The following is a 16,243-nucleotide window of genomic DNA, read 5'->3' as shown; positions in this document are numbered from 1 at the left end:
TGAATGCAAGGATCCAGCATTTCTTTGGGCTTCAGCAAGATTTCACCTCTGTTCACACGGTTTACTTGTCAGTTTTCTTTTTTTAATCAGCTGAATGGTGTAGAAAGCAGCTACTGTGTATGTCTGTGTGATAGAAGCGCTCACAAAGTCATTGGATTTTCATAAAGTTTTTGTTTTTGAGGGAATAAGAGAATGCAATAACTGCTTCATTTAGTAATGTCTCATATAAGTAAAGATTTCTAAAATACTTAGTTCTAGTAAACTAGACATTCCTATTATATTTTAATGTGTTGATTATTTCTTCAAGATTTCAAATTTCTTTCACGTTTTGACTTTAGCTTCTTTTTATACTTGTTTTAATAGAAAAGATCAATGCTTTATTTTATTTTTTATTATTTGATTTAACCTTTATTTAAGTATGTTGAGACCAAATTGTCATTTTCGACAACCTTCCTGAGAAAACATTAGAACATTATACAGCAGAAAACAGTAGACTATCATAAAACAAATAAAAAACAAGAATCAACAAAGAAAAATAGTTTGAATGATTCAGGTGTATTTTGGCTGAAGCCGGAGGAGTTCCACTGATCACTGAAGGTTACTAACGTAGCAGAGACCAATTTTAAATCATAACTTTAGACAGTTTGGTACTTACAGCTTACCTATTTTAACATATGCAGCTAACTATTTTAATTATTCCAACACCAAATCTACCTTAAAAAGCATTAATACCCACAATGGGAACTCCGATGGTCTTCCTGCTCTCCACTCTTGGGGATACAGTCAATCAGTACCAAAAGAAAAAAAAAGGCGCATTTTGATTGGCTGCGTTGCAAATTCTAGCCAATAGCCATAGTTTTCTTTTGTTGTCATTTTTCACTTTTTTGTGCCATTTGGGTTATGACTACGTTTTTTTTCTCCTTCATTTTACATAAATTAGGAATTTAATATAATTTATTCATTCTGTTTTTTGCAAAGCTTGGGTTGTTTCCTGTAGTCGAATACCTAAAAATAGAAACAAGATGGTCGCTCTTTAATTTAACCATAACATTACCATGTTCTAGACAGAAGGACATAAACAAGGACTAGGTTGGGTTTGGAGCTCTTGACAAATTATTTTCTTGGATGAAGGGCAAACTTGGCTGTTTGCATTGTAAAGACCCACATGTTGGGTAATATTGTACACAACTATAATTTCATGTTATTCAACTGCTTGAGACATTAGTGTCTAAACCAAAATATACTCTCCTTTTCTCTTAAGACTGAGATGATTACTCACACAATCTTCCTCAAAAACTCTCTCTGTTTGCTCAATGACTTAAGTTGAAATAACAGAACAAAAATTAGACACAACAAGCTGCTTACTGTGGATAAAAACATCAACCTGTGCATCATATGTCATCTGTATTTTATGTCATTGAACCCAGCTATTTAATTGGGTATCTTTTCTGTTTGCATATTTAGTGAAATTGGCAGTAATCATCTCAAATTCCATCTAAGTTGGATTTTTCTGTCAGCCTAAAGAAAATTAAATTATATTTCCTGTTTGTCTGTGTTTTATGCAGTTTGCTTTCCTTCAGCTTTTTCAGATTTTATACAGGTCAGGTGAAAAGGAATGATTTTTGTCACTGTGATTTGTAAACTCCAGTCAACCTCTAAACTAATAAAAGAAGACATTTCATGTGAAATTTCTCAACTGTTTTGTTTCTAACCCTTGTTTTCTTTTTATTTTTCAGACCACATTAACAGAGGTGCAGTTTGGACCAATGAAGCTATTTAAAGACCCACTTCAGGTACTGTGAAACAATGCTCGACATGCGTTTGAGTGATACTTTTATGCATACAAGCCCGAAGGCAACACCAGGAGTGCTTCAGTCGATGGTCTATGCCTGCATCCATCAGCAGCCGATTGCTGAGCATTAGAGCTAAACTTGGTATGGCTGTCAGTACTTTGTTGTGTTTCTTTAAGGATTAGTATTGAAAAACAGCTTTTGTTTGGAGTTACAATAAATCTCGAATATCTTCAAAATGCCACACCTCTCTAAGGAACATGCACGCATTCACCGAAGAGGAGGCAATTTCAGCCGTTAATGGACGTGTTGTGTGCTACGCAGCATTGGCGCTGTCAAGGCAACGGGGCCAAATATTTGAGACTGGGAACATACCATAATGAACAATACACATTCTGGAGAACTGCAGAGGATCAGCAGTTTCGTCACCGCAGGCTGGATCTTCTCTGACGTTCTCTCAAGATACAGTTTGTTCCAGCAGCATGTCCCGCTTCTGCTGTGTGTGAAAACGGGAAAATCCAAATTTGTAGGAAATATTTCCCATTAATCCTTGATTCAAGAATATATTAGAAGTTTCTACCTAAAATTTACAAGGTTAAAATGTAAAAATGTACTTGTCTTTGTCATGTGAATGAGGTTATAAAAGGATTTTTCCCCATTTTGGAACCTTCTTTTCTTTTTGATTGTTTACCGGGGGGAGATAAAACAGCTAGTGTTAAACTCTGTACATTGTCACTCCAACACAACTGGGGGTATTTTTGAGAATGAAACCATCTGAATTAACGCTCCGTGTATTGTGAGTGCACAGACTCAGCCTCATTGTTTGATGCACTTGAGTTTGGCCACGGTAGGAAAACGAGGTAGAGAGATATCCCCTTCCTGTTTTTGTCACTCACAGCTGATCCTGTCATGACCTCCTCCTCGTTTCTCTCGCCTCACAGGATCAGGCTGGCCCTTATGCCTCTTTTCAGCCATAATGTTGTTTAAACGGCATAATCAGGTGCTGCCAAATGCTCTCCAACCTTCTCTTTCTGTGACTTTCCTCGCTCTTGAGCACTTTTCTCCTTCATTGTGCCTTTTGAAAGTTAGAGATACATATGTATTTTCACGTTACAACACGGTGGATCTGTCTGATCTGATCTTGGCCTCAATACCCAGGTCCACCACCTCTGGGGGAATGTTGACTCTCCTCCCAACATCCCAATGTGGAATTCTGATCTAATTCCCCCGTGCGTACCGAACATAGTTGCAGGAATCTGAGGTGATGTATTTACGACCTGTGCACTTATTGCTGCTTGTAGGGAAAATACTCCTACAGTATGTGGAATATGGTTTACATTTGCAACACCTCCGTCAGACAGACGCATTCGCTACTTCTGTCGACTTTGAGCTAAATGCTACGCCAGTCGAGCTGAAATTGTCCCCTTCTGTCCTGACTCAACCTCACAGGTGCGACGCAAACTTAAACGTGCAGAACAAGCTTCCTCTTCTTTACATTCACTCTGCTGCCTGCCAACAGTCGGAGATGACGTCTGTTTGAGAGAGTGACTCATGAATCTACTCTTAGTGCAGCACCGCTCCGGGAGGCGGGCCTAAATCTCCTGTCCAGTATTTACGCAACTGAAGGGAAGGCGGAGGGAGAGACGGGGGGAGAAGTGGGAGTGGAGGTGGGGGTTGCTTGGAAGCGTGGTGGCAGAGAGGGAGCTCGCTCTCAATGGCTGGCTTGATGGTTGCTGCAGCAGCACTTTCAGATGTAGCCTTGGTTGGGGTGAGGGTAGGGGAAGACGGGCTCCAGCCAGTCAAGGCTGCCTTGACTAACTGTGCCATAGATCATCACAGCGGACTATAAAACTTGTGACGCACAGGAATAAGAGCTAAGCCCAATCAATCTGGGGCCGTTCGCTACGGGCCCGCGGGTCAAATCGTAGGCTGATTATAGAATGACAAGCGCGAACGAGCAGGAACGCAGCGGCTGTGAGCTGCACATAGTCATCTCGGCTAATCAAACCATGAGATCAGATTACCACACATTCAGTAAGTGATTTAGACAAGTCATTTTACAAGTAAAAGTGACACAAAAAAAAATCTTCAAATCTGAGTAATAAACTTTGAGCTAGAAAGGTGACCGTGGTTTTCTAAGTCTTTTGGTGATAAAAAATCTAAAAATGTGGCCTTTGTTTCTACGCAGCCTCCTATTTAAGTGAGTTGAGTCATTTTTTTTCCTGCAATTTCAGCTGAGAAATTGCCTCTCTATAAACTTTGGACATCTGGAGACTGAAATATTTGCCAGTTTTTCTTCTCAAAATGGGTTCAGATCAGATTTTCATTGTGAATGGTGGATGGTGAACATTTGTGATCAGCTCTTTTAAAGCCTTGCCAGAGACTCTTACTTAGACTAAGGTTGAAGTCTTTCTAAGACCTGAAAACGCATCAGTCTAAACTTTCATTGTACCTCTGCCTCCATGCTTAATTTTTACAGCTTCTTACAGATTTCATTTCAGCTTTACCCTGTAATTTGCCCCATTCTGACAGCCTTCACTGTCCATCTAAAGAAAATCATCCCCAATGATGCTCCCACCTCTGTGCCACGGTGAGGATGGTGTTTATCGCATCGATTTTTCACGGAGTAGATGACATGTTCACAATGTCTGGCCTCGCTCACAATGTGTGATTTGTAAAGATCATACAGGACTTTTAACATACTGTGCCATCTATGCATTACCCATGTCACACTGCAAAATGTCAGATTAAACAACACGATTGAGAGTATTGAAAGTGCTCATGGTCAAGTCAAGTAGGAAGAAAATGGGGAATTAGTGCCAGCAGCAGCCACAAAACATGGAATCCCCAGGAAATACCTGACACGGCTTGATAATTTGTCACTGGTTGTCCTTCATTGTTTTCTGTGTCTCCTACATAACTTGGAGGGAACTCCTCTGGCTTTCTTTCAACAATGCAACAAACTTGCCAGTCTTCCATAGAAGCCACATTCTGCGCTTGAGGTATTTTGAAGTATGAAATATTCTTGGAGGAAGAACTTTGTTCTTTCTGCTGCTACTTGAATGGAATAACTAACTTCTCTATTGTTGCAGATTGTCTGTTAGTCTTTAGAGTTACTGCCAAATTAAAGCTGTGTACGTTGGTGAAAATCCTAGCTGCCTGGAGATAAAATGCATATATGCATACTAAATATAATTTTGAAGGAGTTTTTTTTTTTTTGGCTTCCTGTTTTTTCTGGAGCTAACTTTTAGGAACACACTAGTCAACCAGCCAGTTTCTCTTGGACGTACAGGGATCCATACTAACATGGAGACGTTTTGGCTTTGGTTGTCCCAGAAACACAGAATAGCTCATGATGCCTTTGTCCTGTTGCTTGTGGGAAAACCACTGGGATTTAATTGTTGTGGTTCTGGCTGCCATTAACAATATGAGCCAATACCAACATATATTTATCTTCATTTTGTGGATTTAAACTCTTAAGGATCTTGCTCAGAAACAGAGACTGTGAAGACGTCGGTGTGCTCCTCTTGTTTAATATTTAGTGCTTTTTTGTACATGTGCAGGCCGTACGTGTTATGAGCCTAAATTTTAGTTTTATTACATTTTTCTAACTTTGAACTTGTCCATTTCTAATTCAAGTGGAAATAAAACTCATTATTATTTCTGCATATCCCCACTGTTCTCCAAAGCGTCATTTCAGTGTGTTAAAGAGACGTTACTATGTACTATTATTGTAGTAGTATTATTGTATCCAAACATGATTGGATACAATACATACATTTTGGTGTATTCAAATAATGGTGAGCTGGCTACCTCCTACTGTTGATGAGAATCCCCAAACCATCACACTTTCACCTCTGTCCTTCATAGTTTGCATGAAACTTTTTTATACTAGTATTTTTTTTTTTTTTAGGTTTATGCCAAACTTCTCTGTTCTGGTGTCCAAATAATCCAGTTCAAATTTCCACAAACATTATTCCAGAAGTCCTGGTCTTAGTCCACTTAGTGTTCAAGAAGGAATTGCAAGACTGCAGTGTGCCCTGTAATGAGATTTTGGGTTTTTAACGGCGTCTTCTGCTTTTATAGACTGAACTTGCTTGGACAGACAGACCTAAACTTGTTGAAAGTTGTTTTGAATTTTCTTTCTAAGTTCTTTTGAGGCTCATGAACTGCAATAACCTTCTTTTTCAACAGTCAAGATCATCAAACTGATTGTTGAATTGAGATCTGGCAATCAGTTTTACTGTCTGTCTAACTGTCTGATTTACAGTACTTACAATGTATGTACAAGACAAAGTAATGAGTTTCTAATCCTGTGGTCCTGATGTCATACATGTGTGTGATTTAAGTTATTTTAAGATATGTCCAGAAATGTTATAAAAACACACATGCTGTCATAGTGCAACCTAATTTTTTATTTATTTATTACATTTTTGCGTCACTGTATGCAAAGATTTTTCTATTTTACAGTCATTGTTTTTTTATTTATCTGAACTTACAGTATTTATTTACTTTTTTATTTTAATGACACTTTGGTCTACTTTTGATTCGTTTTTTTCAATGTGCTTTTTAAATAAATTTGGCATTTTCACAGTACAGCTTAAACTACTGTCAAATAAATGACTACATGTTTACATGGCCTTGCTTATATTATGATAATAAACTATAATATGTATAATGCCTATCATTTCACAACATTATCTAGATAATGAGGTTGATTTAATGGTAGTAATGTTTTAATTATGCCTTGACCTATTGCCATTTCCTGACTTAAGAAGATCAACACAAATCTGACATTGAATGTTCTCATATTATTCCGAAATTTAAATATTGCAAGCAAGAAACTTTCAAGTTATGTCCAGACTCTACTTACATTTTTTTGATTTTACATAAACTACTAGAAGGACCAGGAATTTTAGCAAACTAAGATCAATAAAGTAAAATAAACAACAACAAAAATAGAATAAATAAAGTAAATATATTGCTGTGATTTTCCCCCGTTCTAAAAAGACTGACTGGCATTGAGAGGCTGGGATCTTTCAGTATGAGATTTAGCTACTGCAGTTAAATAAAATACACACATTAGGGCGTTTTTGCAAGGTGTTGCAATAAATGTGAAAGATGCATGTCTTTGTGGATGCCTTTCTAAAAAAAAATACAGGTCAGAACTTACAGGAGATCTTATTTAAATAAATAAACCCACGTTTAATCCGCATATCCTCTGTCATTTCCTGTCTTCCAGGTACTTTTAGTTTTTGCCAAAGAGGACAGTCAAAGCAATGGCTTCTGCTGGGCATGTGAGAAGGCCAACTACAGGTGCAGCATGGTGCGGACGCCTGAATTCGCTCTCGAATGCTTCTCAGAGAAGCTTCACGACCTCGTCATCATTGACCACAGACATTCCAGACACTTTGACGCTGAAGCACTGTGCCGGTAAGGCAAGCTCTCTTATCTCTGCTGTAATTATGCATCCTTTAAACCTGACACCTTTGAACTGCACGCCTCTGGTTTAATCAAATGAAAACCCGACATTGTGGAGAATATTTCTGTTTTTAAAAAGGACGTCTGAAAGATTTACTCAAGTTTACATTCAACCGAGTTGTTTCATTTGTGATTATTGGTTTAATTTTTGTAACTATGATAGTCTCATTCAGCTAATATAAGGAAAATATTGAAAACAAAATTGAATTCTGGGAATTATTTCCTTTGGTTGTTTTTTTTAATGAGCTTTAGTGGTATCCTAAATAGGAATGCACCAATCCGATATTAATATATGTATCGGGACGTGCTGTGGTGGCGTAGGGGATAGCACGACCCACGTCTGGAGGCCTTGAGTCCTCGACGCGGCTGTCGTGGGTTCGATTCCCGGACCCGACGACATTTGCTGCATGTCTTCTCCTCTCTCCTTCCCCCTTTCCTGTCAGCCTACTTTCATATAAGGGACACTAGAGCCCACAAAAGACCCACTGGAGGGGTAAAAAAATAATAATATATGTATTGATCTTGATAATGAAAATAATTCCAGATCGCGTATCGTTAACAGTGTGCCTGATCCATAAGGACATATGTTTTCAGTCTAGATCTATGCTTTGTGCTCTGAGCGATGTCGGGCTTTATTTATTTTGAATTATTTTAGAATTCCTAATTGCACTTTCTGAATCATATTAGTACAAAGGTTTGTCGCAGTTTATTTTCTACATATTTGAAAAAGGTTGTCAACCTGTTGCTTTTGTCGGTTTCAAGTTCTTTGTTATTTATTTTACATTGGCTGGTTTACTGTTAATTGCACTGATTGAACAAATTAAAGTTGCCTTGTTTTTACATTTTTAACCAATTTGAATCATAAATACACCAATTTGAATCAATTGGTGTATTTAAGTGTGCTGTACTGTTGTAGAGTTATCAAATACATTTGTGATTGAGTACACAATCACAAATGTTTGTGGTTGTGTTTAAAAAAAAAAAAAAAAAAGGAAACTTTTTAAGTTAGTCCAGCACTGTTTTTCAGTACTGGCCGATACTAAAGATACCAAACCTCTGTATCGGTATCAGAAGTGAAAAAAGGTGTATCGGTGCATCCCTTCTCCTAATTCAACTTTACAACTCATCTGATTCAGGGCTCGTGATCCAACACATGCCAGGTGACCTCGAAGGGACCAGCTGTAGCACAACGTTTATGAGTTTCAGTCCACATGGCCGTGCTTCTCATTATCTGTGGTGAACGGCCGGCTGATTTTTCTTCGCTCTCTACCTTGTGGATTTATGTCGCCGAGTAACGAGCGGTGCCTGGCCCGTACCACCGTCTATCTTTAGCCTCGGCGCAAACCAAAAGTGCATTTACAAACATTCATTTGCCATGCCCGGACGGTATGTTAACCCTATTCATCTTTGGCCGATCCATATGTTCAGTGTACACGCTCAGGCTCTAGTTGGGGGCACTAAAGGGCCTTTATGACCACTGGCTGGGGGAAACCGCAGGCAGACGAGCGGCCCTGTACACTGCATTCTTTCAGAGGCCTCGGCACCGCTCGCAGAGCTCCACCTCTGGGCTCTGCCTGCCTATGAGAATCGGAGCGTGAAAAACTGAAAATACATTGATTTGATGCCACAGGCTTTTCCAACCGCCTCACTCGCTTGCTAAAAAGGCTCCCTCTGTTTACATTCAGGTCAATTAGAGCGGTCAACTCCTCAGAAAACACTGTGATAGTCGCCGTCGTGAAAAGGTACATGTTTGCTTTCTTCTTTTTCTTCTTTTTTTTTTATTGCCCCCATTGGTAGCTCGTGATTAGGGGGGAAATGTTGGTGAAGAAAAAAAAAAAGATGGAAATGTAATGTGTATGCCTGCAGCCTGTCATCTGTAGCAACCCTCAGATGTTCTCTAAACAAGCATTTATCATATACTGCTTTGCTTCTAACGTGTTTTTCGTGTTTGTTTTTTTTTTTTTTTTTTTTTTCTAAGGCCAGACAGAGAGGAAGCCTCTGTGATGCCGCTGATCAATGCTGGCTTTAATAGGGTAAGCTTAAAGGACACAGTGTATTTTATTCTGCCTGAAAACGTGGTTTTCCACTGATAAGAATCAGGTCTGCAGCTGATGATTTATTTTTTTCCATGGGAAATGAAAGTTATTGATGATACTCTCCCCGGGTCCCTCTTTTTTGGTTTGTTTTGAGAATGTACCCACTTGCCAATACGTGGATTAGCATTGCATATTGTAGGTTTTATTTATCCACTTTTGACTGGCCTGTGTTGCTCTGACTCTTAGAGGTATGTGGAAAATGTCAATTTGATGGCCTGCTACAACGAGCTGCTACAGCTGGAGCACGGAGAGGTGCGGGCACAGTTCAAACTGAGGTGAGTCATGCTTCCAATTACGCTACATTGTAGTTGAGCTCTATATCAGTGGTGAAGTTTGCTTATCACGCTTAAGCTTTCTACACCTCAATGCACACGCACACACACGCCTCCTAACCCCACATCCTTGGACACACAGACAAAAGAAAATAGTCTGCAGTTGCAAAGATGCTTTTTTTTAATACTCTAACTCTCATAATACTGCTGAATGAATCTCTTGGATTACAGTAAGTATAACACAAATGCTGCAAGTGCTGTGCATTTAAGTTGACATATTTCTGATTGGTTCAATTGAAAAATACTCTAACATGATGTGCTTAGACAAAAGAAAAAAAACACAAACACCCCACATCATACAATATATAATGATAAAAAAAATTTGTAAAACAAAACCTATCTATTTATAATAATGCAGCGACATGCAGCTTGTGAAATGTTTCACTAAAATAAAGCTAATGGAGAATGTTTTTCAGCTTTAAAGCTTTTTTTATGCATTTTTAACTTTTCTACAGTTGAACACAAAATTATTCACACTCCTAACAGATTTAGTTCTGGAGTAACCTTTCCATTTTTACCAACATGTTTCCTCTGACTGGCAGTAACATTATCTGTTTGAAGTGTCCTGACTTGAATCTGATAAAGAAACTGAAGATTACGTTGGTGGAGACGAGGCTTCCAACCTTAAACCTTTGGCAAAGAGAAATGGTTAAATTATCAGTGGAAACATGTAAACAGCTGCTCAGCAGTTATAAGAAGGGTGACATGCAGCCAATATTCAGTTTCTTATTGAATATTGTGAAGAACAGAAATAATATTTTACATGTTTTTTTTACTAAATTAATACTCATTTGTACACTTATTGTTTCCTATCAGAAACAAACTATTTGGTTAAATTGAAAAAAAAAACAACACAAATGTGCCAGAGGTATGAATAATTCTAACTTCATGTCTTAAAATATGATCCAACATTAATGTCTTGATGTTTCTTTTCTTTCCCTACCAGGGCTAGTAATGCCATTTTCACAGCTCTGGAACAAAGCCAAGACGCCATCGAGATCACTTCTGAAGATCAAGTAATTCAGGTGGGGATTTATTTCATTTGTTTTCCCCTCCAACCATGTGTGTGTGTTTCATTCTCTCCCTTTGTTCTGCTCAGACCCTTTTTTTTAGCTCCTGTTTATGTCTTGGGATCTCATTCAGGAGTAATAGTAGATTCTGTCATTTAAATGGTCACAAAACACTGCAGCTTGTGTGTTCAGGATGTTTTCTTCTTAATCTAATGAGCTGAAAATGTCTACTTTTTTTTTGCTTCTTTTCTTCAGTTAATTAAGAAACGGTAGGTAACTGTGCCTGAACTCATCACTTTTCTTTCCCTGCCTTTGCAGTATGTGAATCCTGCCTACGAGTCCATTATGGGCTACCAACAAGGCGAGCTAGTAGGGAAGGAAATAATAGAAGTGCCTAAAAGCGAGAAGAATAAGCCTGATCTCCTTGAAACGATTAACTCCTGTATACGAAAAGGAAAGGTAACGTGTGCTCTTCACAATTCCCCATCCTTTATCAGCCCCCTGTACATCTGTAGCTGTCTCCGGTGCACGTTGCTTCGCAATCGCATCACTTGTGTAAGCACCCCAGATATCTGCATCCCTGCATGCACGTGCTCCGTCAGCCTGCGCCGCTGGTCATCCAGCAGCGCCGTTTCATGTGCAGTAATCTCACCACACCGAGCGCAAAGGTCAATCCCAGACAGCCTAACAGCAGGAAGGGTCTTTTTAATCTGCGGGTGGGAGGGGGTGGACATGAAACGAGCGCGCTGGACTCCAGTTGCGTTCGCTCTCTCCATTAAAGTGAGTCGCCATTCTCTGACCTGCTCCGTCTTCACCACCTGTTGCACACAAACGGGACACTTTCAACTTTTCACTTTTCATTTTTTTCAATCGTATGTTGTCAAGCTTACAAGTCCATCGGCCTATTGTGTTTTACAAAGGGTCCGTCGGCCTGTTGTGTTATGTTCCAGGAGTGGCAGGGGATTTATTATGCCAAAAAGAAGAATGGAGACAACATTCAGCAAAATGTGAAAATCACACCTGTGATTGGACAGGGAGGGTGAGTGAGCTGGAGAATAAATCACCTCCGTTCATCACACCGTTTTGTTTTAGCGGATGTAACGTTGTGCCTTTGTCCTCCACAGAAAAATCAGACACTATGTGTCTATCAACAGGCCTTTAAATGATAATAATAAGGTGAGATTGGCAGTTTTGCTAAGTAGTAAACAATGAGAAGGGTTTATTTTGTTTGCATGTGTCAATGTGTCTTTCTCATTTGTCTGTGCAGAGTGATAAATCCACTGAACGTGTGCAGGCAGAGTCACAAACAGGTGAGATTCTTAAGTTAATATGTTTCTATAAATATCAGACTTTTAAGACTTCTCCTAAGCTCTTTGTGGTAGCTGTTCACAAAGATTTATTTATTTATTTACTTACATAATGTAATAAATAAATAAATGTCACAAACCCCCCAAAAAATAAGCGTAATAAATAAATACTTGTCCCCTAAATATGTAATAAATAAATAAATAAATGTAAAATTAATCAGTAAGTTATTTATATATTTTTGAATTTAGAAACTTTGAAAATGAATCTGAAATGTAAAAGCTCACGCCACAATTTCATCTTGAAAATATTTCCATTTTTGTACAGCAGGATTAGATGATGACATATTTATTCTTTATTTTTGAAGATCCTAGCACCATTCTTATTCTTATTTTACATCAAATAACTTAGGACACACTTGCACTGGGTTTAAAACCATGTAAGAAATGACAGTCAGTGGTTATGTCAGGTTCAGCTCGCTGAGAAATAGCCTTGAAATAACTTTAATCTCGCTTTTAGTGGGCCTTGGAAAAAGTACTTTGATGTTGTCTATTGTTTCCCGCTGCACTGTGGCATCAAATGCAAAAAGAAGCCGTAGCTGTGACTGATTTCAAAACTCTGCTGCTCGACGTCCGACAAGTAAACAGGGATGGTATCTCTCGTCGGTTTGCGTCAGCGGCTCTGTTCTGTTTGTTTCTGGAGCTTTAAATGTTGTCCCAGTGCACTAAATCTCACTCCGTTTCCTCTGCGGCACCTTTTCACCTTGTGGTGTCTGATCAGAATTCAAGCCTCACCTGCTAAAATCTCTATATCCTGCTGGTCATATTAATTCCTATTGTTTTTATTTCGTTACCAGTTGCCGTATGTTTGGTATCATTTCATTTAATTTGCGCTTTTTTCAGTGCTTACTCTTTAATTATGCCTGTGTGCATAAACAAATCACAAAACTCAATTACTATTTGTTGTCATTTCTGTTCTTTTTCTTTAATGAAAAGCCAGATGACCATAAAAGGTTTGTCTGAATGCTCAAGAAAACAAAGAAAAGTTTCATTTTCTGTAAAATTGTTGAGAGTAAGACTTCCATTACAGCAGAACTGATTGTTCTGTCAAAACTGTCAGAAATACAAAATGTAAACTACAGTTTACTCATCTGACTCAGTAATGCTGTATAAAGTTTTCAAAATATATTTTTGTATAATTTTTAATATACTTCATGGTAACTCCACATGCACCATTTACATTTATTTTATGAATGTTAGTGATTTAGTACTTATAGTTTCTCTCTAAATAAATATACTGACTGGTAAATTTTTTTTCTTAAATTTTCTTTGCAAATTAAAAAAAACAACAAAAAAACAATAAACAAGACAAATAAATGTTCTCTGCACTCTTTGATGAAACTTTTGTCTGAAAGGTTTTTTGTCCATATATTAAAAACATGTAGTTAACGGCTTTTAGTCATTTCTAAAGACACAAGACGGAATAACACCAGGTTCTTGCGAAGCAAAAACCTTCTAGTTTACTTCAGGTTTGCTTAGTTTGGTTTAGTTATTCTGTTTTAAGTTTGTCACCGCTGCCATTTGCCAAACAGGAAAAAAAGTACATATATATGTATTATCCATATGTACACAGAAATCATCTTCACACCAAGCTTATGAGAAGCAAAACACACACACACACAAAAAACGGCTACATCCTGCTCAGTTATGTAAAGACATGGTGATGTGCAAACAAAGCATGTGAACTACATGTGCTGATGTAAATAACGCAAAGTGTTTTCCCTCCTCCAGATATACAATCTTGTAAGCACAAAGACCGGAGGAAAGGCTCTCTGGATGTCAAATCCATAACGTCTCGGGGGAGCGATGGTGAGAGTGAAGGGAGATGGATGATGGAAACACTCTGCTTTTTGTCAGCTTACAAAACCTGCCCAGCTGTTTGTGTTTGTGTTGCGCGTTGTTTGGATACACGCAACACGTTAATTAGGGCATGGCTGGAAAATGTGCTCTTTATTTTGTCGTTGAAGACGTTCCCTCTTCCATCCTAACAGGTAGCTCACAGAGAAGACACTCCTCAATGGCCCGAATTCACTCCATGACGATAGAGGCTCCCATCACCAAGGTGGGTTCATCCCAGTCCCCTCCGTCCCTCCTAGCCTCCGTCATATGATTATCTCTTACTGTCTCATGACTACACACTTGTACTCTAAAAGTGCTAAAAAGGCCATGAGCGCTTTTAGTACCACGACCGAAATGGAGTGTAGAAGTCACACACGCGCGCATAAACGCCGACACACTGGCTGTTTCAAGTGGAGATGGGTTGATAAAATGCCACATTTCATGCACAAGACAAGTAGGAGCATGTTGGATCGGAATGGCCCGCCGTTTTGAGCGGTTTGTGTAGCTTGGATGGTCCAACGCAGCGCAAGTCCCCAGGGAGGGGGTCATATGACACACTGCGGTTCTTCTGCTGTATCATTTGACTGTGCAGTTGATCCCTGTGGGTGTCGTCCTCTGGAGATTAGAGCAGAGATACGACCGCTGGCTGTGTGTGTGCGTGTGTGTGTGTGTGTGCGTGTGGGGGTGTGTGTGTGTGCGTGTGTGTGTGTGTGTTGGGGGGGGAGGTGTGCGCAAGCAAATTAGTTCAAATTTGTGTTTTAGTCCATGCTTTGATGACCTTGCCATTGGTGCCCATTGTTAGAGCCGACGTTACTTTTCAGGCTTTTTTGAGAGAATGCATGTTGGTTATAAAAGGATACACATCTTTATATGTTGTTTTTTTTTTTTTTTTTAGCTTAGTTAGCAATTTATCTATTTAAGAGCTGGAAATAATGTTTTAGCTTTTTATTTAAAAAATAGGTTTTTTGTGCTTCCCTGGAAATTTTAAAGGGTTTTTTCTCTTTTTTTTAATTTCCAATACAACTGGCACCTGTAGCTCAGATTACAAAAGGGATAGAAATCTGACATTTGAATAAATCCCAAATGAGCAACATTTGGAAGAATATTTTGCAGGTCTGTGGTTGTTCTGAAAAGAAAAGCCTTATTCAATCAGCTTTAAAAAGAGGTTGATCAGTATAATATGCAAGGAGATATTAGTAAGAACATTTTAAAAAAAACACTGCAGACTTTTGGCACCCTACCTTGGGCTCATGGGATTTTTATTTCTTTATTCTCAGCCAAATTTCATGTGCTTATTTAATACGTAATAAGGTTTTGTTGTTTTGTTTTCCCCCCAGATATCTGTAGCTGCTATTTCTTTTAGTTTAGTCCAGGCCACATATTTAGAAGCATCAGCATTTTTCTGATAATTAAAACTGAGACGTCCTCGTTTGCAGTCAGAATTAGCGGTTCCCCTGTCTGTGCAGGAGGCGTGACGCTTTTTCTGAAAATATTATTGATCATCTATATGTCAACAACTGCCTGTTCCTTCCTGCCTCACAAGTTAGCAGCATCAGCTCTGAGGAGTCACAGGAATGAACCGACATGTTTACTCAGCAACATACAAAGTAAAAACAACAAAAAAACATGTGGGATAAAAAATAGGAAAGTTACCAATGAAACACTGGAATCTTTTTGCTGCGGGGGGACGTTGTGGTTTTTCCATGGGTGCTCAGCTGTATTTTATGCCCTTTTTCTCCTTGCGTGAAACAGCAGGAACGGGCTGTTTGTAGCCAGAGTCCAAAGGCTTTAAATGACCCACATGCTGGATAGTGGTGCTGGCTGGAGTGTGTTTTTTGGCTCTGTTTTTGCCAATTTTGTTTCTGCAGTACAGCCAGAAAATTAAAACATTCTGATGTTTTCAGTCTGCTTTAGTATTTCTTGCACTGTTCCAACTAATATGACTGTTTTTCTCTTCTCAATCAGGTTATAAACATCATAAACCAAGCACAGGAAAGCAGCCCCATGCCTGTGGCAGAGGCCTTAGATCGGGTGCTGGAAATCCTGAGGACCACAGAGCTGTACTCTCCACAGCTGGGCACCAAGGATGAAGATCCACACACCAGCGACCTCGTCGGGGGGCTGATGACGGTGAGTACCAAACACTGGTGTAGATTCTCAGTCATCATCACACTTGGTAAGCGGCAGCGCCGTTTTTCTGGGGCACGAACTGAAAATGTTCTTGTACACAACCTGACTCCTACTGAAACATCTGTGATCTAGTAATAATAATAATATTATGAGTGTGTGATTTTTTTTTTTTAATTATTTCCAAAGAGGAGGAGGCAAAGA

At 38.9% G+C, this 16,243-nt stretch overlaps 1 protein-coding gene across 3 annotated transcripts in view; it reads left to right on the top strand.

Annotated features, from left to right (window-relative positions):
- pde8a (phosphodiesterase 8A) overlaps window positions 1–16,243 on the top strand; it is a 60,918-nt gene that overhangs the window by 33,019 nt on the left and 11,656 nt on the right. For all 3 annotated transcript variants that reach the window (XM_032559875.1, XM_032559876.1, XM_032559877.1), the window contains 13 exons: window positions 1,737–1,793; window positions 7,033–7,223; window positions 8,957–9,013; window positions 9,250–9,304; window positions 9,554–9,642; window positions 10,646–10,724; window positions 11,028–11,168; window positions 11,660–11,748; window positions 11,834–11,885; window positions 11,977–12,019; window positions 13,805–13,882; window positions 14,065–14,135; window positions 15,878–16,042. In XM_032559875.1, the coding sequence (XP_032415766.1) occupies window positions 1,737–1,793; window positions 7,033–7,223; window positions 8,957–9,013; window positions 9,250–9,304; window positions 9,554–9,642; window positions 10,646–10,724; window positions 11,028–11,168; window positions 11,660–11,748; window positions 11,834–11,885; window positions 11,977–12,019; window positions 13,805–13,882; window positions 14,065–14,135; window positions 15,878–16,042 (1,167 nt within the window). The remainder of the gene's footprint in view (window positions 1–1,736; window positions 1,794–7,032; window positions 7,224–8,956; window positions 9,014–9,249; window positions 9,305–9,553; window positions 9,643–10,645; window positions 10,725–11,027; window positions 11,169–11,659; window positions 11,749–11,833; window positions 11,886–11,976; window positions 12,020–13,804; window positions 13,883–14,064; window positions 14,136–15,877; window positions 16,043–16,243) is intronic.

Source organism: Xiphophorus hellerii, chromosome 4 (genome assembly GCF_003331165.1).
Source record: "Xiphophorus hellerii strain 12219 chromosome 4, Xiphophorus_hellerii-4.1, whole genome shotgun sequence".
In the NCBI taxonomy this organism is placed as follows: Eukaryota; Metazoa; Chordata; class Actinopteri; order Cyprinodontiformes; family Poeciliidae; genus Xiphophorus; species Xiphophorus hellerii.
The sequence above is the reverse complement of the archived record's forward strand: the minus strand, read 5'-3'. Positions and strand labels throughout refer to the sequence as shown.